Raw genomic sequence first — 22,633 nt, forward strand, 5'->3', positions numbered from 1 at the left:
CTGCTACAGTTAGTGGCCGAGCCGGCTCCGAACCAATACCTAGAACCTCCGATAACAGGTACACCCTAATATGCATGTGTGGGGGGCTTTTACGCATATGCATGTATGTGCATATTTGAAACCCCGCCTCAGATAACCTATAGGCACCCAAGGTACTTATCTGGTAGGTATCTGCACCTAATTGCTCTAGGTACCTAGGTACCTCGCGGGTCCATCCCCTTACATTCGTCATAATCCGATACCCACCTCCTAGATCAATACGGTAGGTATATGCATGTTCCTCCAATAAGCACCATGTAAGATCCTTCATTTGCCTCAAGTACCTTTGTAGCGAGTAAGCACCCGGGAGGTACCTCCCGTACATGAGAGCGCCGTTAGTGTGGTTCCTACCCAAAGTAGCAGTACCCAAGCTGAGGTCAGGCCAGGATGTTATGTACTTAAGACCAAAGTATCCCTCTACCCCACAACCAACTTGTCCATGAGGCTGCTCGACACCTACAGACTTACCTACCTACCCGTCTACTAACCTGGAGATATATATCCCGGACTCTGAACAGGTCTGACTCGCATCACTTCTCGCTAGCAGCTGGCCTGTCTTCTCTTCACATGTAATGGCATCTAGAGACGTCCAGGAGAAGCAGCACGCGCGCACCGTATCCGGCTCCGACACTCTCGACCTACTCAGCCTACTCGCCAACACCCTCGTCCTTCACCAGACCATCCCCTACCTACCCATCTCGAGCCTCCTCAACCTCGCCGCCACCTCGCCGTCCTTCCGCGACCTCCTGCTACGGCGCACCCCCGGCGTCTTCCGACATCTCGATTTGACCCGCCTCCGAACCGCCCAGTTTGACACCCACAACATCGACCGCGGCGGCGAGGTATGGCGTAATGTCCAAGTTGACGAGAACCTGACCGAGGACGACTTCTACTCGGGACCGCTGCGCGGCATCTTCCAGAGCATCCGTAAGCGTGACATCCTCCAGCATGTGCAGACCCTCGTGCTCGACGGCCTCTCCGTCACGGCCGAGTTCTGCAACGACATCCTCGTCGACCCCGCCATGCGCGTGCGCATCCTGTCCATCCGCGACGCCAAAAATCTCAACGAACGCAAGCTCATGCAGTCTCTGCGCTACGTGTGCCGATCGACCCGCCCGGACGACACCCCGCGGCTGAAGGGGCTGTACGTTTTCGGCACCAGGGACGCGCCGGCGCTCCCCCCCTCGTCGACGGCGAAGCCGCCGCCGCCGGAACCCGCCCGCCGGGGTGCCAACATCAGCGCCGGCTGGAACCTCAAGTCCCAGCACGCACTCGAGGAGTCCATCCGGAGTGAGGGCGACGATTGGTACCACAAGAAGGGCCGCATTCTCGGGAGACACATCTCCGACGGGTGGGCCGAGACGCTCCTCGACTGCCGCGAGGTAATCCGGTTCGACGCGGTGCTCTGCACCGGCCCCCGTCACCAGAATTCTCCCGCATTCGGCACACTTCCGTCGCCCGGGTTGTCCGGTACGGCGGCGCCCGGTGTCGAGAGTCCGTGGAGCGTTGCCACCTTCGCCCTGGGCGGGTGCGCGTCCTGCGGGTCGGCTCCCGAGGGCTTTACCGTGTACGGAGAGTCGCCCGGAGAGCAACTGCCGCTGCTGGCCCCTGTTCCTCTCCACTCTTCCACCGTCAAGGCGGCCACTTGCCCGAAGTCCGGCGTCGGGCCCGAGACGGGCGGATCGGACCCAAAGTTCATCCCGAGGTGCCTCGAGTGCATCCGCGAGCGGTACTGTTTCAGTTGCGACCAGTGGTGGTGCGAGGCGTGCTATCAGGTACCCAGCCTACAGGAATTAACCGCGCAGCATATCCACATCCCCGACCAGACATACGATGATCTTCCGGAAGGTCTCAAGCCGTCTACTGTCAAGGTACGGATGGGTTACTGTCCTAGTTGCAACCTGAGGTCCGCGGGTCACTCAGAGAACCGGAGTCCCTTCCCAGCCTAAGTGGTCCCTCCCGCCACGACGGCGCTACCCCGTGGCCCACCATCATGTAAGGGTGACAAGAGCGGGCATCGGCTCGCTTACGGTCATCCTCGGTAATTGTATGCGGCGAGATCCCCCCCCGGCATGGATATGCCTTCCCCTGGTGATGTTTTGTCGTCGTCGCCGTCGTCGTCGAATTCGTCCTCCTCACAGAGCGAGAAGCTACAGCTAACTGTTCTGACTGCATAGAAACCCCGCGTCAGTCGGAGCTGCTGGGAATGTGAACATAACGTACGTGTCGCCTAACCGATTCGCTTCGTGCGGGATCTATCCACCCGTCTATTCCCAGCTAACTCGCCGGCTCCAGTGCCTCGATTGTATCGCCAGCACCCAGAAGCTCTGCAGAGCCTGCGGCGGCGGTTACTGCATCATTCATTACGAAGGCTCCACGCTCACATTATGCGACTGTATGAGAGGTTCTTAGCCGTCTCCGTGGTTTATCTGTGCTAAGTAGAACCTGTACAGGGTGCTCGATGCGCCGCGGCCGCCTGTTTCGAAGGGTACATCAGAAGTAAAACCCCCGACGAGAGCCCTCGGCTGTGATGGGTCCCGACGTTTGGACACGATCTGCGAACCCTCGCCACCACCACTCTCCCCCCTCCGCCTTTGGTATGATCGCCCTACGTTGTTACGTTGTTACGCCGTCTGGTCCTACCATATAGCCGTCATTTGGGGGCGTCCAGGTCACCTCTACTCAGTTTCTTTTGATTGCTATAGGCTCGGTACGGATTCGAAGGGAAATCGGGAATTTGCTACAGCGGGATCTGGAGTTCAACAAGGCGCACTCTCGCAGTTGTTGCACGCTTCGGTAGGCCCGAAGATGATACCCAGCCCCAATACGATAAATACGCACACTTTTCACGCGTAAGCTCCGGGAGTCTGTCCAACTACACATTATAGTAGGCCGCGTTTCGCGTGTCATAGCATTGCGTCACGCGCTTTGATATTGCCCCTCGTCATATATCGTAGTTTGGATATGCGTGTAGGACTCTGTATAATGTAGCTGCTACATTCATGTTCAAGCTCGTTGACGGGACCCTTCAACCTAGGATAGATGCCAAACTACATGGGGGCAAGTACCCTACTCTTCCTCAGGCTCAACCGTCCGCTAGAATTCCCAGTCTCGCCTACACAGCAGGTAATATGAAGATGTCGACGACAAATGAGCAAATAATATAGCCTATTGTCTCAGTTGATCCAACAAGATATAACAGCTGCGAAGTATTGCTGCGTCGAGAGCTCTGATTGCTGCGCAATAAAAGAGCGCCTTAACTTGCCAGTTAGTATAGCTGCACTACTAAACGTAAGGTCGTTGAACGCTATCGGAGACGTATACCTGATGCTCGAAATGTGTGGGGCGCATGATCCTACGAGGTCCAGGAGCTCCAACAGTTGCGCGGGCTCGGAACAGATGTGGTTTTAGTTTCACCGTATGTTGCAGAGGACTACGAGCCGGGCGTTCCGCGGTTGGGACGCGTATGCGCGAAGAACGACACTGTCGTGATTCACGACTACGTAAAGTATCACGTCCCCAAACTGGTGGAAAACTTGCGGGCAACCCACGGCGCGCCGTATTCTTCGTAATCCTGTTTCGTGACTGAGAGGAGGTTGATATGTTCGTGTCGAGCTAGGTTAGCACCGCCTAACCAGGTGCTCGTCAACGGGTCTGCGGGACGGCCAACTCGAACGAGGCACTCGTCGGGCGCAAGCTGAACGATTTCTTTCCGCAACCGCTCAACAAACCCCTGGAACAAAGAGTTGCCACCTACGACGATAATGTTAGAGAGGAGGCCGGGCCACAACCCGACAGGCAACACGCGCAGAGATTGCATGACGAGATCTGCAATACCCGGTTGGCGCATGCCAATATCAGAAGGATGGAACAGGAGCTCGGGGACAGTGAACCGTTCATTCCTCAGAGTCAGGACGTCCTCGCTCGACTCGCCAGCTCTCACGGCCGCCAGTTTCTTTGCTCTCGAGGCCTGCAGGGGGTCGAATTCGCGCACAACACCTTTGGTCCTCGAGTGAAAATCGGGGAGGACGTAATCCTTGGCTATACCTCCACCATCGAGGTAAGGTTGCCGCCGCTCGCCTCTCGTACCTTTCCACGTACGTTCAAGATCGCCCTGGAAGTCGAGAGAGGTGTAGCATACGGCCTCCTTCATCTCGTTCACGATGTAAGTCTCGTTGCGCATATCGTAATGGCGGAGCGAAAGTAACCGTGTCAGATAATTGGTCAGGAATTTCCCCCCGATGTCAAGCCTTCGGATAGCAGGGTGAATCGGCCTGCCCTGAAGGACGGGAGTGATGGTGGTGTGGGAATAGCCGGAATCGATAACCAAGACGATCTCAGCCGGGAGCAGGGGGGCAGTTCCAGAATCTCGCAGGGTTCGAAAATAGGCCTGAATATCGTGGTAGGCATTGAAGGACGGGCCTAGCACGACAAGGGTAAGCCATGGGCGGCTGCGAAGAGTCGGAGCCGCCACGGGCGCCAGCAGGACACGAGACAGACATACCGATGCCGCGATAGTAGCTAGCAAAGCCAAACTCCTCGAAGACCATCTGATCGCAATTCGTCTGTAAGGTGGGGAGGGAATTGGGGGCTTCGGAAAGCAACAGTCGCGTCTCGGAGGGGTCGCACGACTGCGGTGCCTTGTCGCCGAAGAACTCGCGCTGCCAGATCTCCCGCTCGGCCTCCCAATTCACGACGAAGCCCTTCTCGATCGGGCGCCGAAATGCGACCTCGCTGAAATCGGTGCAGTTGGAGAGCTCGGACCCGACGTAAATGTTCTTGTATCGATCGCGCGCGATGCAATTCGGGATCACGCGAGGCTCATCCACGGCCTCGCCCATCACATATCCTGCTTTTATCGTGTGGGCGCCATTGTCGAGAACGAGCGTCCGGGAAGGCGAGGACAGCCTGCGAGCCGGCGCCATAGGGACCAGAAAAGGTTAAGGACCGCGTAAACAGCGGTGATGGACACACAAAGACGACGGAGGAGGCGGAGGAGGAGGAGGAGATTAAGAAGCAAGCGGGAGGGAGGTAAGGCGAGAAGAAGCTACCTACTTAGAATGGCCTAGCAGCATGGATACCTCGCATATGCAAGTCCCCTGAAAGTAATACACCCGCCACGCGCATAATAGCGGCTAATTTAATCACTCTAGGTACGCGCCTAAAGGTACCTCCCGAGAGACGAGCCAAATAACGAAGACCACCAAGTAGCGCTGTTGGGAATCGAACCTATCCTCCTTTAAATAACCCATTGATCTCCGAGGTGAGGATTACTGCTAATGACCTGTATGAGTACCAGGAAGGTAGGTACATAGGTAACGGGCAGGCAGGCAATAGAGCCATCATACACTTACACGTGTGCGCATTGTATAACTACCTACATCGTCTATCAATGGGTACCCGAGCCGAGGTAGGTACTGTATTTCATCTTCACTTGCTCTACCCATAATACCCACGTCTTATCCATCACCTGTCCTCACATTCCGTACCCTCCTTCTCCCAGGCTACGGGCGCCTTCTAAACCGTGCCATGATAACGAATGCCTCGAGTATTATAGTTCCGTACTGCTCTGATTAGAAGTCCGAGTTGCCACGTTGGACAGCTAGCCGTCATAGATACACCTACTCAGGCGTGTTCGTGGCTATCCATTCCGCGAACTTGTCCGATCGCGCGCCGGCCAGGTCGTGAATCCATCGGCCGACGTGGTCGTGAATGCTGAAACCCGTCTCCGGGTTCGTGGGCTCTTCGACAGGCGACATCGAGTACGCGTAGGCGAAGTTGGTGTCGCCAGCGCCGTTCAGGATGAACGGGTTCCCTTCGAAATCGGCCCAGCTGGCGCAGCCCGCACAAAGCGCGGTGAACTTGAAGTGCGTCTCGTTGACGCCGGTTCCGTCAAGAACCGTGTACTGGGAATCCGGGTAGACAGCCGGAACGTAGTATCCGCTGTGTCTGGTCAGCCAAAATCGAACGCCCTCGCGGATCCATGCAAAGCAACATCACTCACGTGGCCTGCCGCGGAGAGTGGTGGACCGTGTTCCCGTCGTGCCACACGATGGTTAACGGATTGTAGACCATTGCGCCGCCCCAAGCCCAGCCGGCCCATCCCAGTTCCACCGGTGCCACAACCTGAAGGATCACATCGTACCCGGCCTCATCCGTAGCATTCTCTGGAAGTGCTAATCGGTAGGTGATACCCTCCGCGCTGGTGTAGGATTGGAAGGTTATACCAGTGTCGGCGTCGACAAAGGGAGTGGAGTCTAGCTGGGCGAGGACTATGCTGCGGTAAGCCTCCCCCCTCGCATCCGAACCACAGCTTAGTTACGCGGCACTACTCACCAGGGCTAGCCAGGCCAGCAATGCCGGCAGCGATCACAGACCACTTCATGATTATACTTCCCTGGTACAGCTGAGACAGTAACTAGCAAGACATGTTCGGTGTCCGAGGGGATGAGAGAGAGGACGGTTTGCTTGATTTATACCATCGAACATCGGACACCACCCTCCACGATCGCATGTCAAGAGGTGACATCGACAGAAATAATACGGTAATTTAGAGATATCACTCCGCAGCGGCGGATGCGTGTGTGGCAATATGACCGCCTCAGAGGGGGGGAGGATAAATCGAGCCATCGCGCATAGTGCCCTTCATCTCGTTGACGATCCAGGACCCCTTCATCACGAACGACCCGAAGTGTCGCTTACAGACACACAGGCACTAACGCGGCTGAAGTAGACGGGCTAGGATAATCTGTGTGGCCAAGCGCACGCCTCCCGGACATGGGAGTATAGGTCATACTGTGTACCGCAGGCCCCAGAGCCCTCTCACAGAGATAGGTCAACATTTAGGAATGGAGCCGGCCACTCCGAGTGGTGACTCGGAATCGCGACGATCCCAGGCCAGGGAAAGGCGTGACCACCCTCTTATAGTAGCACGCGTCTAGGTAGCAGCAGGATAAGACCAAGAGGTGTCGGCGCATGCCAACTCGAGCGCCCTGGGCAGGCCGAATTAGTATTGCCTCGGACGTGATTGGAAGGATAAATGCTGGCTTAGAGCAGGCTAGGTTTACGAGTTGATTCCCATGTGGGGATCCGAGGGGAATGGCAAATGATTCTCGACGACGGGCTGTTGTCAGGGCCCCGATTCGACAGCCGGGGGAAGATCGTGCCAGCCTCGGCAGGCGGTTCATTCCCAGAATTTCTCGCGGAGCGAAGAGGTCGAGAGAGAATATTCAGGCTAATCTCGCGGCCGGAAACGTGTACCAGAGGCCCGACAGACCGACAGGATCCCATGTTTGCCATTCTGGTGTGAGATAACCCGAATGCCTCAATTCCGGTGGCTGCTTTGCTTCGGCTCGTCGTTCTGCTGTATTATATAAGACATTCGTGCCTCCTGGCTCGTTTGTCTGCCGCACACTAGTCGCCGACGAACCCAGGGGTACGGGTATGTCCATGCAGGAAAGGAGCATCACCGATGATGTGGCCTACTGTGTAGGATGACGACGACGAGCAATTTCCCTTGGGCCTTGAGATGCACCTTTTAGTATAATAACAGCTCGCCTAAGCTCGTCAGCTGCCACGTAACTTCTGGGGACCTACCGGCGTCTCCAACCGTTTATCTAGTCGTATCTGACTGAGAATCACAACCACCTCTCACCGATCACCTCCTCGAAGCCTCGGTCGCGAATTTCGGGCGGCGCATTACTATACGCGCTCCCGCATAAGTATTGCTCATGATCGACCGGGAGATATGTCTCGGGCGATGCCATGCCAGTCGCTCATAGGTGCTGTGCCCCGGAAGCCGGTGGCGTCAGAATGGAGGAGCGCAGCAGTAATGGCCATTCCGGGGGGGGGGGGGGGGGTAGCGAGACATGCCTACGAGGAGATAGGCAAATTACCTACAAATCGCCAAACCCGCCCGGACTGGTAATTTGACCTGGCTTCCTCCTAGTCTTCATGACCTCACGACAGCATCGGCAGGGTGCCAATCCAGGCGTCGGTCAAAGGTAGGGCGGGAGACCGGCAAGCGTGAACGTGCTTTCAGATTATCCGGTCGGGAGACGTTCGTGCGAATCGGCATCAGGTTGACGCCCGAAGAAAGAAGTCGATGCGAGGGAAGTTGATAAGAGGAGGGCTAGTATCGAGATTGTCAGACGGTTGACGGATATGGTTAGGTGCATAATTCCTCTGCGTTCCGGCTTTAGGTCTCGGTAAGTACCGCTGGTCCTCCCCAACTGCCCGGGTAAGTACCTAAAGTATCCAGATACAAGGTACCTATGTCAGTGCTCACCAGGTACCGAGGGTACCTGAGGCAGGGGACCTTAACATGGAGTTTAGGTCCCTCCTTACAGGCGAGCCAATGTATTGAGCTCAAGCGATCGGATCAGGCAAGATGTTCACGGGATGGCGTGCTACCGACTTCCTTAGGTACCTCCCTATACCTGTAGGTACCTAACGTTGGAGGTGTTAAGATAGGTACCTCTGGGCCCTAAGGTGCCCCTTCATAAGGTCTAGAAGACGACGCTCTACCTCGCACCCATCTTGGTATAGGTAGAGGTACCTCAGGTACAGCGCGGAGCCCACGGAGGGAGGTACATGAGAGTACTTACAAGAAGCGTGCCTATCAGGTACCCAATGTAGGTAGATCGATCTACCTTCTATAAATACGCACCTTCACGATCGGTCCACTTCTCATGGGCATCTATCGCTTATCAGGACCCTGAGAAGAAACACCCCTCTGACTCCCACCATGTTCTTCTCTTGATTCTCGCGCCCGCGCCCGCGCCCGCGCCCGCGACACCAAGTTGTGGCAGAGACCAGCTCTTCTCCAGACTCACTCACTCACCATCTCTGCTGTTTAGAGAGAGAGAGAGAGAGAGAGAGAGAGAGAGAACTCCCTCAAGGTCGTTGTCATCCGGTCGGCCCGCCTTCCCTCCCGGGCGAACATCGCCACATATGGGCTCTCTCCTTCAGGACGCGGGGCCGATGCGGCGCCCGCTCCGTGAATCTATCCCTCCTCTCGTCTTCGGCACGGCCACGTTCAATACCCAATATGTCCCCAACCCGTTCGATCTCCCCGCCCTGTCTATCGTGTCGCGCGCGCTCGACCTTGGGGTCAAGGCCTTTGACACCTCACCTTACTACGGTCCGTCCGAGCTGATCCTCGGCGGCGCGCTTTCGCACCCCTCCATCACCGCCAAGCACCCGCGACCCTCGTACTTCCTCGTAACTAAGGCGGGCCGCATCGCCGGCGACACGTTCGATTACAGCCCAGCCTGGGTTCGATACTCGGTGTACCGAAGTCTGGAGCGGCTGCATACCTCCTATCTCGACCTAGTGTACATGCACGACGTCGAGTTTATGTCGCCGCCGGAAGTCTTGGCCGCGGTACTAGAGCTTCGCCGGCTGTGCGGCGAGGGTGTGATCCGGTACGTAGGCATCAGCGGGTACCCCGTCGAGAAGCTGTGCTCGCTTGCGGAGATGATCCACCAGGAAACGGGTGAGCCCCTCGACGCCGTGCTGAGCTACGGTCACTATACCATCCAGAACACGACCCTAGGCGCGTCGGCCATGGCGAGATTCGAACAGGCCGGCGTCGACGTCGTGTTGAACGCCAGCATGTTGGGTATGGGCTTGCTGACCACAAGAGGCGCCGACGCGGGCCCGTTGGCCAAGTGGCATCCCAGCCCCGAGGCTTTGAGGAAGGCGTGTCAAAATCTGGTACCTTTGGCGACCGCCGCGGGCGAAAAGCTCGAGGCTGTCGCTATCCGGTGGGCGCTGGACAACTGGTCGCGGGTTGGTGCGCCGAGAGGCAGTTGTATTCCAACCCTCCCAGCCGCAGGCCAGGTGGGCGTGAGTGTGATGGGCATCTCGAGTGTAGCCGAACTAGAGGAGACGTGCCGCGTCTTCCAAAGTGTGACAGAGGGCCTAGCACCCGAGACATCAGATCAGGGCCAGGCGATGCGGAGGCAGTGGAGCTTGGACCGCCGCCGAAAGGTCCAGGGGCTCGTAGAGCAGATGTGGTCCGTCCTAGGGAGCTGGAAGGACTACAGCTGGGACAGTCCCGAGCCCGGCTTTATCAACGGGAGAAAACCCGCAGACGTCGGCGCCACCCCCGATGACGGTATCCTTATCAAATACTCATCCAAGCAGCATCCCGTGCGCTTCAGAGTTGAAGAGCTGCCGGAGTTGGCTGCTTGAAGTCGTTTGTTTTAAATGTGCCAATTTATCAATATTCATGTTTCGTGGAGCTGTACAAGATAGACGAGCCTAAAAGCGTGCTTCGTAGGAAAGGCCCGACACTGCACCACAGGCAAATATAAGAAACCTTTCCTCATCACCTCTGCTGTCGCATTCATGAGCTGCAGTCCCGTATATAATACCCTCCTCCCTTTCGTTTTATACGAGTTCCCCTAGGGTTAAGGAGCTTAGAATTTGCTTTTTCCCCTAATCCACCACGATCACAAATCGCAAGGCTTTGAGATTATCTAGGGAAGGGGGCCGCACTGCGCGCTGAAAGATCTGAAAATCCTTCTCTCTTTACCTTGCATTGTGATGAGATTGATTCTTCTTCTCCACTCTTCCCGGCCAATATCGCCGAATACACTAGATGATTCCCGAACCGAGCATTCATCGAACCGAGCATTGATGAATGCAAAAAGAAAGTTTCAACCCCCGAGACCCTCCGGTGCACCTTATCGTTTCTTTAGTTCAGCCGAGAAAATTGCCCTCCTTTCCCCCCCTTCCCTCCCCCCCTAAACGGCCATTGGGTGCCGAGTATAACCCTATTTATAGAACTCCCAACTCCGGGCGGGTGGAAAGAATAACGACTACCCTTCTTCGACCCAAATATCCATAATGGCCAGACCTACAGTTAGCCTTCGGACAGGGAACGGGTAAGGTGCGTAAGGAAATATAGTCTGGGTGGGGTTGAGAGAGAGATTTCATTGTTTATTGGGTGACCTCGTGCGGGCGCTCTGTGGCATTGACATGCCCGAGTTGCTTGAAATACTCGTCACCCCCCGCCGTCCCGGGGGTGTCGGGCGTTACTATGAGATGGGGAAGCGAAGTGCCGTCTTCTCTCCTCTCTTCCGAGCCCTGGACGTATCCGCGGGTCTCGATTTTTGGCGGAGTCTCGTTCTCTTCGCGTGCGTTGCCCAAGGCAGCTAGGCTTTGGGCTTGTTGTATATGTCCCCCCTGGGCCTCATCGACGTCCGCGCCTTTGATGGTGGGGCTTAGATCGTCACCGTTGTGTGGCTGGGCTTCGCCATCTATCGGAACACCGACCATCTCCGCCAGACTCCTAAAGTTGAGCATTGGCTCCGAGTTCGAATTATCGCCGCCCTCGTCGTTGCGACTGCCGAAACTAGGACCACTCGACCGTTGATCCTCGACTGGAGCACCCGATCCTCTCCCGCTGTAACTACCATGCGCGGTGTCGAGTCCGCTGGAGCTAACTGAGCTAGCATTGCTCATCTGGCGGAGATGAGACGATCCCCGCGAGGGCTGCGATGCTGCAGGTATCGGTAGGGGCGAGACGCTAGGTCCGCACGTCAAGACGTCCTCGGCCTTCCTGCGATCGATCGCCTTCCCCTTGTCATTTGATGCTACCGCCGGGGAAACGGGCGCAAGTACGGCAGCGGATTGGGATGCACTCCCCTCTTGGGTAGCTGAGGTACGGCTGGCCTCAGCGATACTCGGTTCCAGGCGCAAGTTGCTGGCGGCACTGTTATCTCGTCTGCGCCCCAGCCCTAGGGTGAGAGAACTGGCGCTGGCGCTGCCGCTGCTGCCGCCATAAACCTCACCTTTCCTCTTGGCAGCCTTACGGTCTTCCTTCTCTCGTTTTTTGGCATCTTTACGAGCTTCCTTTTCTGCCTTCTTACGTCGCTCCTCCTCGTCAGCCAGACTCAATCGTATCGCTTCCGCCATCATCAAGTTCTCGAGCTGCGCGGCGTCTAACCGTTCGCGGCCTGGGCCGGCTCGGCCTGACGTGGTAAGGCCCGCATCGGGAACTGGAGGGTCATCAGCTCCATCGTTCGGTTGGAGGTTAGACGTGCTACTGGGGCTCTCAGCGGCGCGGCTCCCACCCACATTCCTACGGCCGAACCGGGATGACCGGCCGAAAAATGTGCGGGATTCTTGGTTGCCTATCACAAATGCCGCATGGTGCAGAGCATCGGCAGCTGCTGCTCTCCGCCGCTGTTGCGCACGTGCAGCGGTCAGTTTGGTAAACCAGTCCGGGCGGATGCGGTCGGTGGTGATGACTCCTGGCGCGTTTGCAGACACGCTCTGTGTCCGTCGACGGGTAGCGTTCTGGGCCGCGGGCGAGGCCGGAGAGAGGTTCGAGCTGAGAGAGCTTGATGATGACATGGCGGTGCTCATAGCTCCCAGGGGAACAGAGTTAAATGCATACGTCAGACCACGACGGAAAGGGGGAGGGTCGTACGTGACGCCGAACTCGGTCTGCGTGCAATAGGGGCATTTGGCTGCTTCTGTGATGAGTTCACCCTCATGCTCTTCTGTGCCGGCTTGGGCGTGAGACCCCTCGTCGTCACCATGATGTTCGGGAAGATGGGGATCCGGGCGTTTGATCTGCACAAAACATTCGCTACAGATGATCTGGCAGCAACAGCGGGTACGGTTTAGGTACGGCGGGTAGTACATAAGGCAGAGAGGGCATTCTAGTCCCTCCTTGTAAAGGAAAACCTCGAGTGGCTGACCGTTGACATAGGGGTCATACGGAAGACTAATCTCGCGCGGCGTGATATCCGTGTGAGACCCGTTCCGGGACAGATTCAGAGCCGCTGCGAGGGATTTGTGCGGTTTGAAAGGCGAACTGGCCCTCGGCGAGACGGGCGAGATAGGAGAGGGTAAGACCGAGCCAGGGATCGAACCAGTCCTGTCAGAGGAAAGTGTTCTGGGGCCTATCGGGACGGTGAGGTTCGGCATCGAAGCACCTGGCGATTCGGCCGGTCTCGGTTGAGGCATTAGATTCTCGGGAACCTCGTCGGCCGGGGGGATGTCGAGGCCACGGGCGGCTGCGACGATCTGATGCTCGGCCCAGTTTTGGTCGAAATCATCCAGGCCGCGCCAAAACGGTGCCAGTTTCCGCTCGAGCTACCGGGGATTAGCCTCAAGTACAGGGATTTCAAAATGATACTAGGCGACTCACCTGCAATTGGCGAACCACCGGCTTGCTAAAGTCCTCGGATGCAGTGTATACGCCCATCGTCACAAGATAGCCGCCATCCGCGTGTTCCTCTCTCATGCTGCGCTCACGCTCCTTGGCCCGTGCTACTCGTTCCCTCTCGAGCCTCCGGGCTTCCTTCTCCTGCCTTGTTTCCCGGTGCTCAAAGGGGACGTCCTGGTGCCGTGAGCTAGACGACGTGCCGAACGGCAGCCCCAGGCCACCCAGGTCGGGCCGGCTAGCACGTCTCAACCGATCGGATGGGTCTCCGTGATAGCCGGCGCCCGAGGAACTCCCGTTGGGGTCCAGGTGTGACGTACGGCGACCACCCCCAGCCTCCTTCGTATGCGTATTCCCCATCTTCAGGACGGTACCGAGGGTCCTCCTCAGTGATTTCCTACCGTAGTCCCGACGAAAATATGGCCAGGACTAGAGAACAACCGTCCGGCGCCCCGTCTGTTGTTCGAATTCTGTCTAGCGCTTCTTTGTCTTCGTTGCCGTCGCCGCCGCGGAAAGCTGTCCACGGGAGGGTAGGCTCGTGATCGTGTTGTGTAGTTGAGTGCGGTATGGTGTCTCGTCGTGGGTGGTCTTTGCTGTCAGACCACCAGAATGAAATCGACAGATGCCCGAGAGCAGACGGCAGCATATGCACACGCACCGGATCGGCGTGGTTCAATCAGAGGAGCAGAGTGCCTATGAATGGCAGCGCTAGCAACGCATGTCGTCGATAGCACTAGGTGGCGGTGTGGGCCTAGCGGCCATCTGTCAGGCGGATGGCTTCTCAAGTTGGTGAATCGGAGCGTGAGCGTCGATACGGAGTGCGGGTGTGCGAGCGTGCGGTAGACCAGACGATCCAGTTGCTTGAAAGGGATAGGGTGTATGCAAGGAACGGAGCCGACCGGCTACCTGATCTCTCTGCGCTTGGCTTCGGCCCTTGACCCTATGCTATTTGCTAGCTGGCCTGGATGCCCTCGTGGCCAGTGATCCCGGATCAGGATTCCGATGGGCAGTGTAGGTAAGCAGACGAGCAGGCAGGCGGGAAGATCGATGGAGAAGAGGTATATAAGGCAGGCCGGTCTTCGGGTATCTGTGTATCGCGGTTGGCAAGCTGGCTCGGCCTGGACGGGCAGAGAAGGAGAAGGAGGAAGTGGCCGGTTTGGGGGTGTAGATGGTGACAACGACGCCTCTGGATGTCTCGCCTCCTTTTGTTCCCTTATTCCGTGGCAGGAAAACCGGAGGATGGGGACAGAATCAGTGTGATGGTATAGGTCAGAATGTCATGCCAGGCGTGCTAGAAGTCAGGTCAGAGATGGACCCGGCTCGGAAGCAGGATGGGAGAGAGACTGGGGCCGGGATTGGGCTATGTGATGAGGTAATATTGAATGAACCTAGTCTGTAACCTCAGGCATACGTGTGCCCAAATGCGGGAGGGCGGGAGGTATATAATTCAGGTACCTCCTAGGTACCCATCCGAGCCACCTTAGGCTACAGGTAGGTAGGTGCCTCCTAAGGTAGGTACCTAAGGTACCTACCTCTCTCTTACGGCCATTCACTTCTGCCATTGCTGCATTAGGTAACATGATACGGTACTGAAGCTAACGTCGGTAGAGAGGTAGATGCTCTTCATGTACATAGGTAGGTATCCAGAGCAGGTAAGCCAGGTACTTCTAGATATAAGTACCTCCTCTTCTTTACCTGAAATGATTTCAAAATTGGAAGTTAGGTACCTACCTACTAAGGTATACCTAGGTACCCTCTACTTAGGCACCTAAGATCTCTACGCTACGTGAGGCGCATTCCCAGGAGATCAGGATTCCTAACAGCGCTACTTGGTAGTCTTCGTTCTTTAGCTCATCTCCAGGTGGCAATACCTGCCTTGGTATGTTGGATACCTGTAGAAGGTACCGAATATCCAGATACTTTAGGTACCTCCTAGGCACTCAAGGCAGCGTATTATAGGCTGATGGGGCGGGTTGCCCAGGTACCAAAGGCCAAGGACAAGGCGTGGTTCCAACAGGTACCTAAGGTAGGTACCTAAGGTATAAGGTGATGGAAAAGCGTGTAAGGATAAGGTAAAGCACCTAAGTACCTAGGTACCTCTGTGTAAATCATAGACCTCTCAACACATAAACCTACCTATAGAATCCGGTCCATGGTAAGCGACCTTATTTCCATTATCACTACTACCCCCTCGCCAAGAGGTAATGACCTACCGTGATGGCGGTATGCCGATCTTAGGCTGGTTATACGTCCCCAGATCCCTTCTACGTGGCACCGACAACCCCCATAGTCCCCGGCTCAGGAACGACATTGCTATTAGGTATAGGTAATATTAAACCAAGTTTGCCTAGATACGCCGAATTCACCACGTGTGTTTAATCATGTTAGATTCCTCCCCCGGGGTATTAAGTAGGCAGCCAGATAATATCGTTCTATTCACACTACTCAAATGATATACTTGGTCCAACAGCAAGCGAAAACTTACCTAGTATCCCGGTTCCATATATGTTGCAGGTTCTCATAGGGTAACAACAATCCGACTATATACAGCGGGCAAGCTACCACCTTTTAAAGTACTTAGGGAGCCAGCGACGCTGAGGATCACTCTTTAGAGGATTCAAGTATTACGACTCATTCCGTGGATAGAGGCACGGAATACGTGATGGAATCAACCTAATATAGTACGAGAACAACCTCCGGGTTCGACATCAAACAACGTGCCTAATCAGGACGATACAACCAGAATGTTGAAGTGAGACTCCTTGACTTGATATTAGCAAGATAGGCCCTCGTAGTAAAACACAAAAAAGGCTACCTCAATCATCGAGACACTAACAGTTGTGTTAGTAAACAACGAGGGCCTACACCCCTCAACCGCGGCTCGGTATTAGGAAGGGCGTATTTGCGTTTACATACGTGTGTTAGCGATAGTGTATTAAGCCTGGCAAAGGTTGCTACGCTTCTCCGGGCGTAATATTTAGCATTCTAGGCAAATGGTAACCCCGTGCAAGCGGACCAGCCAGTTTTCTTTCGTGGATCCAGAGGCATCCTTCACTATTAATACAATGCATCGTCGCACACAAAGCCATTCTAACTTTTCTTATAACAGATGTTTTAACAAGAACTACCTAGGAGCAAGCGCAGGTGGCATCGTCACTTGTGCATACGGTAATTTGGTTAATGTCATCTGCCCTCTTACCGGAGACTATAAACTTACGAATCGCGATGTTAACGGAGGAGTTCTGGTTAAGCACGGCGTTAGGTAGAAATATATTGATAAAAAGACCTCCTTTTCCTTACTTGCACCTGTGTGTACGTTATGGCGTAGAAGAACCAAAGCCCGATTAAGCCTGCGTATCCAGAAGAGGAAATATAGGGGTCACCATTTTCACACGACATAGCAGAAGTAGTATTATACTTCAGGTCTGCAAATACATGATGCCCTCTGCCTGAAACGTTGATGGTGTAGTCTTCGGACGTCGAGGTGCCCGGAGCCAATGCTGTCGCGATTCCATCCCAAACATGAACTCTTGCTTGGGAGTTAGGGCCGCTACAAGCCACACGTCTCTCAGTATCTCTCCGAAGCTTGGTCGGTCCTCAGGAAGAACCTAGGATTCACGGCTGCTCGTGTGCTATGGCAAGTCCCGTTTTCTCCGCCTGGGCCTCGAGGTGGTGTACGTGCGACCCTACAAGCGGAGGACAAACGCTATCCAGCCCCCTGGCTATCGTCTCCTTGAATTCGGGCAAAGCACTGCATGAATGGTAGTAGGCCCGGCTTCGCAGGTCCAAACTTAGTAATTTATTTGCCATATCTTGCACGCTTAACTGAACATCTTCGGGTTTGGGGATGGGCCACATGTCATGGCTTGTGAGGGAGCGGATAACGGCACCGAGCATGGTAATCTCGCAATCGATTTTTTGTGAGTCGTCAACAAAACCTCTGGATCCCCTAGCTTGACTACAGAGGCGCTTAGTGCTGGTAGTGCCCTGCATGAGGCACTCGAGGACGTCCCTGATGGGCTTCAGCATATTCTCGATCGCCGCCAGCCGGCTGCGCTTGACTAGATCTGCTGCCGAGTAAGCGACGCCGTCTCGTTACGTCCTCGTCCGGGGGAGAGGGGGGGGGGGGACGGTAGCTTGCTTACCGGAGATGTCGGGGGGCTCGAGGCTGTCGGAAAATAGGGCCCTCGAAAATAGCGAAGAAACTCGGTAGCACAGCAGTCTGCCTTCGGGATCGATAGCGCAGTTCAGGATCATGAACTTAAGCGTCCTCTTGAACATATTCTTGTCTCCTAGCTCCCAAGAGACCCAGGCAGCCTGGTCCATATCTAGCTCGCCGCGCCACGCGAGGGAATCCTTGGGAGGGCCGGCATCAGCCACGCCGTCCATCCAGCTCCTAACCCAGGGCCGGAGGATCCGGGTGAGGTCGTACTTATCAGTCAGCACAGTGAGAGAATACAGTTCTACAGGTCGGAGATAGCCACGAAGAGCGGGACGGTCGGTTTGGGGCGGGCCGACGTCCGATTTGGCATCAAGGGAAAGGGGCACTCGGTCGAATAGACAATGCATGATATTGAGAAGTATCTCCATGAGCCCGGGATTGTCCTCGGGGAGCTCTACCGTCCATTCCTCGCCGCTAGATCTATCTGGCTGTACGGACTCAGCAAAGCCACCGTATAGCAGCGTCCTCAACACCGGAGATGCCCGAGCTAGCGTTTTGGCGCACACCACGAAAGCGACGGCGTTCTCGCCTCCGACGGTCAGGCAGAGTTCGCCGTTCGGGTCGACGACGACTCGCTGGGGCTTGGCGGCGTCCGTCGAAGCCATCGGCGGCGTCGAATTGTTGCCAGGACGGGGTAGGCAGGGAAGTTCGGTGAGGTCGGGTCGGGCTGGGTAGGTAGGTTGGCAGGCCGGTATGGGAGGTAGGTTAAGAGGTAGGTAGGTAGGTTAGGCGAGACAAGCAGAATCAGAGGTAAGCTCTGATAGAAGGGATCGTAGGTAGGATGTAGGTAGGTAGGTAGGTAGGTAGGTAGATACCTAAGGTAGGTAAGTAATACATACACACCTGATCCTGTAACCTCTTACCCAACAACTCAAGGAATCAATTTCTTCCATGTCAGGTGAGGTCACCTCCTACCAGCCTGTATTCTGCCCAACCAAAACCTCGACTGCTGTGACCGCCAATGATATGCGATAAGTGCATTAGGCGCTCGTACTAACGGATTACCGCACTTCGTACGCATATACTACTACCCAGGCATCTACCTGACGTAGAGGCAGTAGACGCGATGATGCGATAATGAGAGGCAGGCAGGCATTAGGTATGCAACATTGGGGTGTGGATCCTCAGGCATCCAGAATTGGAGGCCTGTGATTGGTGGAATGGAAGAAAAACAAGCAACAGCTAACTATTCGTAAAACGCTGTATTTAAGCCCTTTTAGTAGTTTAGTTTTTATACCTTCAATTGATCAACTAGGTTTACCTCTCAACTCGTCTTGCATGCCTTACAATGAAGGCAGCGAGGCCACGAAAGGAACCACCAAAACACACAGGGGCTCTACGTTGACTGCTCCCCGCCGATTAGTACTTACTTGTACTTAGGTACCTGGTGGGTACCTAACGCCAGTAGCGGGGTGGGGTGTCCCAAATGTCTTTTTTCTTGCTCCCGGCTCCATCTAGGTATGAAATAACCCCTCTTAACCCCCCCCCCCCAACCCACTGCCGTCGCATACAAATCCTACCCGGCCCAAGCATGACGACGAACAGCAGCACGGCTGAGGATGCAGCGGTGTCCCTTACGGCGCTGGTGCGGACCACGACGGACGTGATATCTCAGATCGAAGCAAGCGTCCACTCGACCGCCGTTGGCAACACCTCCGATGTCACCGCTCCGCCACCGTTGTCGTCGAGCGCCGGGTCCATCGATCCGCTCTCCCTCGCTCACGACTCCGCCATCCTGATCAAAGCTCACACCACGAAGTTATCCCTCCTCATCATTAACGAGCCTTTTACGCCCTCTGCCATCGCCAAGGTCCTGCGTGAGCTAGTAGCCAGCCCCGTGCCAGCCATTGCCTCCGCCGTCCAGCTTTGTCACGTCGAAAAATACACCGCAGTCCTCCGTCAGGACCTGGCATGGCGGTGCCTTCGTGTATTGAAAGAGCTGAAGAGCCTCGTCGAATTGATCCCTCTCGATGGGAGGGTCCTCCCAGATACTCAGAAGAACGGCGGCCAGGGAGGCAAGGGCAGCCTTGCCGCAACGGGCGTCATCTGGGCGGCTTGCGACGACGTCGTTCTTCTGAAGAATATGGGAACCGTAGGGCTCCTGGTCAAAAAGGCCGAGGAGTACCGAGATACGCTTAAGGACATACTCGAGGAGTTGAAAGAGTACAGAGAGGAGGTTGACGAGGAGAATGACGGAGATAGCGATGGAGACCAGACGCAAGCGGCCGGGATCCCGAGTGTTGCCGTCCATATGCAAAGCACACACCTTTCCGCCCAGGAGATGCTGGACGATCTTATGGCGCCCAGGCGTATACCGCGGGGTGATCCCGACAAGATCCGAGAGCGCCTAGACTCGTGCTTAAAACGGCTACGTCTGACCACCCTACTCTACGCGGCCATCGTCAAACGACGATTAAAAGCTCTCCCGTCGCTGCCCACCGCATCGCAGTCGACGATCACGCAGCGCCTAGATGAGGTATTTCCCTTGCTGAAGAGACTGCCGCATCGGTTCGGCGAGGTGGCGTGCGCATTTTATGAGCTAGATCGCGACTCTATCGACCGAGCAATGGATTGCTGCTTCTTTGACGCCTTTGCCGCGTCAGAAATGCTAATGAAGCCGTGGGAGGGCCAGAGAGACGAGTTCACCGAGTGGGCCGAGAAGTTCCAAGTCGGCATCAAGAAGCCAGACTAGCGACGCACACACCGTTCAGGACCATTGAGACACTTAAATATATGTGTATATATCTCTCTCTATATATACACATCTATTTATCCGAGCCAAGGGGCCAGCCGTTTTTCGCACAAGAAAAGCATACAGGGATCTACCTCTGCGACGGTAATTATCACACGTGAGAAGCACAACTATGGACGGAGATCTCCCCACCCGGCTACGCAGACTCACAGCTGGATAGCGACCGAGTTGAAATTGACCTGTTCCACCGTCAGTTTCGCAAATATGAATTTCAGCATAACGCTCCGCGAGGACGGGAGGGGGGGTTGAACCGAGTTGGACACTCACATGACCGGAAGCGGGGCAGGCGTTGGTAATTTCGGGGCCGGTTGTGGTCTTGCAGCCTATCGTCACGGTAACGGCGCCGGATTGCCCGTCGAACGGGACCTGGTAGAACGAGGCTTTGCCTACGGTATCCGACGGGCTGACGGTCTGGGTCGAGCCCCCGATTGTGACGGTGATGTTCTGGGGGGAATTCGAAAGCGCGATGACGGAGATGACGTCCCTCGTCCCGCCCGCCGCCGACGCGTCTCCTCCCTGTCCCCAAACGGTACCTACGATCGGCTGTTAGCTTACACGTGAAATATAACATGCCCGGACGTGGTTATCGCGCCGCTTACCGCCATCGGAGCACACGGAGATGGGCGTCGTCCTGTACCAAGCCACGGCCCCTTCGGCCTGGAGCTCCACGTCTCTATTTCCGGTCTTGTAGGCGCTGATAAAGTAAGGCAGGATAAAGCGGAATGCCGAGTGCGCGAACCCGTCGACATACGTCTCCGCGCCGCTTACTATCTGAGCTGGAATGGGGTCGTTGATGTAGCTAGACTCTCCATAGTCATTCCCTATGCTGGTCAGTCCCGGTTGACGTGGTATCGTCCGCCCACCAGCATACACGACGCGCTTACAAGTGATGATTTCGATGTACTCTGGATCAATTTCCAAAACCTGCTTCCAGCGGTCGTACCACAGAGAATCGCTCGACGAGTACCAGTTCTTGTTGTACTGAGGAAGGTCTGTTGTTCCGATTAGCTTACAGGCCTGGTCGGGGTGATGCCGGCAGTTTCCCATACTCGTGTAGAAGTAAGGGCTAACACCCATCATGTAGGCCTTGCCCTGGAGGGCGGACTGGTAGGCTATGTCGTTCCCGGTCGATATGGTGAGCTCGTTTGCGTTCGGCCAGGCGCCCCAGTTGACTAAGTAGGTTAGAGTGCGTACGATACGAGGGCGGGAAGAAAGAGTTCACGTACAAGCGCCGTCGATTAGAGGAAGCCTCTCGCCAACGCCGGGAGCTCCTAGCGAAGACCAGTCCGGAACCACTATTATTTCGTCGCGAACCGAGTTAGCGGCTGCCCACGCACGGAAAACAGTTGAGTGGCGCCAACCCGGCTCTCCGGGACTCGATATTTGCTTCTTAACCTACAGAAGATGTCACCAGTAGCCGAACGCACAGAGGCCCAGTTGTCGACCCAATCAGTGCCTTCGAAAGTGGAGACCAGGGGCTTGCCGTCGACCTTGAGCTGGCTTCCCACCTCCTTGTACTGGTTGACTAGCGAAACGACCTGGTCGATGGACCAAGAGCTGGCAAGCATGTCGAAGGAGAGAAACAGGGAAAACCCGTGGGATGCGGCAGTGTCGTATGCCAACTGCAGCTGATCGGCGTTCCAGAAATCGGCCGATCCGATATTGAGAGCAAAGCCGTCGATGCCGGCCGACTGGGCTTCGGTGATGTCTTTCTCCCACTGGTCTCTGGTTTGGCCGTTGGTCAAGCCGACCATGTAGTGGGCAAAAACCTGATGTTTCCCATCTCCCTGCCTCGGCAGCACTCTGGCTATTGCGGACCTGGCCAGTAACAGGGCGGCCAACCCGCAGTTTAGAAGACGCATCGCTGCTCGTTGTCCGTTGCGGTTCGTGCGATTGATTACCTGCTAGTTTTAGAGACTAAAAGCGAGGAGAAAGAGTACGGCAAATGAACGAGAAATAAGAAGGGAAATGAGTGAATTGAAAAGAGACTATGGCGATGTAATGAATCCCATCAGGCATCGTTTGACGTGGGGAGATGGGGACGTCGTGCTTATATACAACTAGTGGCGCGTGGTGTTGAGTCCGAATTTGAGTCTAAGTCCTTCCCTTCTCTCTGTGACATCGGGGCAGGGGATTCGGGCTGTTCTGCAGGGCTGGGGCGCAGACGCCAGCAAAAGCCGCCAGGATCGATGGACAGCCGCAGGACCGTCCACAAGGGGGGTTAGGGGAGGTACTGCTGAGAATATCTGAACCTCAGCTGGCCCCTAGCTCCCTCCTCTCTCCTTGTCTAGTCGGATATAAGGTATAACAATTTATCAGCCGATGGGCTCTAGACCGGCCACAGCCGGACAAGAGCCGGGAGACGAGGGTGCGTTTATGGGGCTAGGCGACGACGAATAAGCAGACACACCGTCTGGCGGAGGAGGAAATGACGGGT

General features: G+C 55.7%; 8 protein-coding genes across 8 annotated transcripts; 3 read left to right on the top strand and 5 right to left on the bottom strand.

The window, feature by feature from the left end:
• Positions 1–611: 611 nt before the first annotated feature.
• Positions 612–2,542, top strand: GGS23DRAFT_606660 (uncharacterized protein; the record flags this gene model as incomplete). The annotated part of the gene is made up of 4 exons (XM_051519926.1): positions 612–1,910; positions 2,217–2,258; positions 2,335–2,434; positions 2,493–2,542. The coding sequence occupies 4 exons, from the start codon at positions 612–614 to the stop codon at positions 2,540–2,542; spliced, it is 1,491 nt and encodes a 496-aa protein (XP_051369607.1).
• Positions 2,543–3,550: 1,008 nt separating this feature from the next.
• GGS23DRAFT_606661 (Actin/actin-like protein) lies at positions 3,551–4,964 on the bottom strand (the record flags this gene model as incomplete). Its single annotated transcript, XM_051519927.1, has 2 exons — positions 3,551–4,461; positions 4,544–4,964. The coding sequence occupies 2 exons, from the start codon at positions 4,962–4,964 to the stop codon at positions 3,551–3,553; spliced, it is 1,332 nt and encodes a 443-aa protein (XP_051369608.1).
• Positions 4,965–5,574: 610 nt separating this feature from the next.
• Positions 5,575–6,692, bottom strand: GGS23DRAFT_215883 (putative iron reductase domain protein). Its single transcript, XM_051511926.1, has 3 exons — positions 6,376–6,692; positions 6,044–6,311; positions 5,575–5,982 (listed from the first exon to the last, which is right to left on the bottom strand). Exons 1-3 carry the CDS (start codon positions 6,422–6,424, stop codon positions 5,661–5,663), a joined length of 639 nt encoding a protein of 212 aa, XP_051369609.1. The 5' UTR covers positions 6,425–6,692; the 3' UTR covers positions 5,575–5,660.
• A 2,116-nt stretch (positions 6,693–8,808) lies between these two features.
• GGS23DRAFT_579433 (Aldo/keto reductase) lies at positions 8,809–10,775 on the top strand. The gene has a single exon (XM_051517055.1). The coding sequence runs from the start codon at positions 8,992–8,994 to the stop codon at positions 10,234–10,236; it is 1,245 nt and encodes a 414-aa protein (XP_051369610.1). The 5' UTR covers positions 8,809–8,991; the 3' UTR covers positions 10,237–10,775.
• Positions 10,776–10,986: 211 nt separating this feature from the next.
• GGS23DRAFT_606663 (uncharacterized protein) lies at positions 10,987–13,582 on the bottom strand (the record flags this gene model as incomplete). Its single annotated transcript, XM_051519928.1, has 2 exons — positions 10,987–13,152; positions 13,208–13,582. 2 exons carry the CDS (start codon positions 13,580–13,582, stop codon positions 10,987–10,989), a joined length of 2,541 nt encoding a protein of 846 aa, XP_051369611.1.
• A 2,825-nt stretch (positions 13,583–16,407) lies between these two features.
• Positions 16,408–18,601, bottom strand: GGS23DRAFT_579437 (uncharacterized protein). Its single transcript, XM_051517056.1, has 2 exons — positions 17,368–18,601; positions 16,408–17,289 (listed from the first exon to the last, which is right to left on the bottom strand). Exons 1-2 carry the CDS (start codon positions 18,047–18,049, stop codon positions 16,838–16,840), a joined length of 1,134 nt encoding a protein of 377 aa, XP_051369612.1. The 5' UTR covers positions 18,050–18,601; the 3' UTR covers positions 16,408–16,837.
• A 374-nt stretch (positions 18,602–18,975) lies between these two features.
• On the top strand, positions 18,976–20,136 carry GGS23DRAFT_599116 (uncharacterized protein; the record flags this gene model as incomplete). Its single annotated transcript, XM_051518880.1, has 1 exon — positions 18,976–20,136. The coding sequence occupies one exon, from the start codon at positions 18,976–18,978 to the stop codon at positions 20,134–20,136; it is 1,161 nt and encodes a 386-aa protein (XP_051369613.1).
• A 103-nt stretch (positions 20,137–20,239) lies between these two features.
• On the bottom strand, positions 20,240–22,375 carry GGS23DRAFT_216034 (glycoside hydrolase family 71 protein). The gene is made up of 6 exons (XM_051511928.1): positions 21,596–22,375; positions 21,423–21,491; positions 21,246–21,368; positions 20,796–21,188; positions 20,464–20,729; positions 20,240–20,375 (listed from the first exon to the last, which is right to left on the bottom strand). The coding sequence occupies exons 1-6, from the start codon at positions 22,056–22,058 to the stop codon at positions 20,343–20,345; spliced, it is 1,347 nt and encodes a 448-aa protein (XP_051369614.1). The 5' UTR covers positions 22,059–22,375; the 3' UTR covers positions 20,240–20,342.
• Between the last annotated feature and the right edge of the window lie 258 nt (positions 22,376–22,633).

This window comes from Durotheca rogersii (genome assembly GCF_024521655.1).
Source record: "Durotheca rogersii strain YMJ 92031201 chromosome Unknown GGS23scaffold_21, whole genome shotgun sequence".
Taxonomy (NCBI): Eukaryota; Fungi; Ascomycota; class Sordariomycetes; order Xylariales; family Xylariaceae; genus Durotheca; species Durotheca rogersii.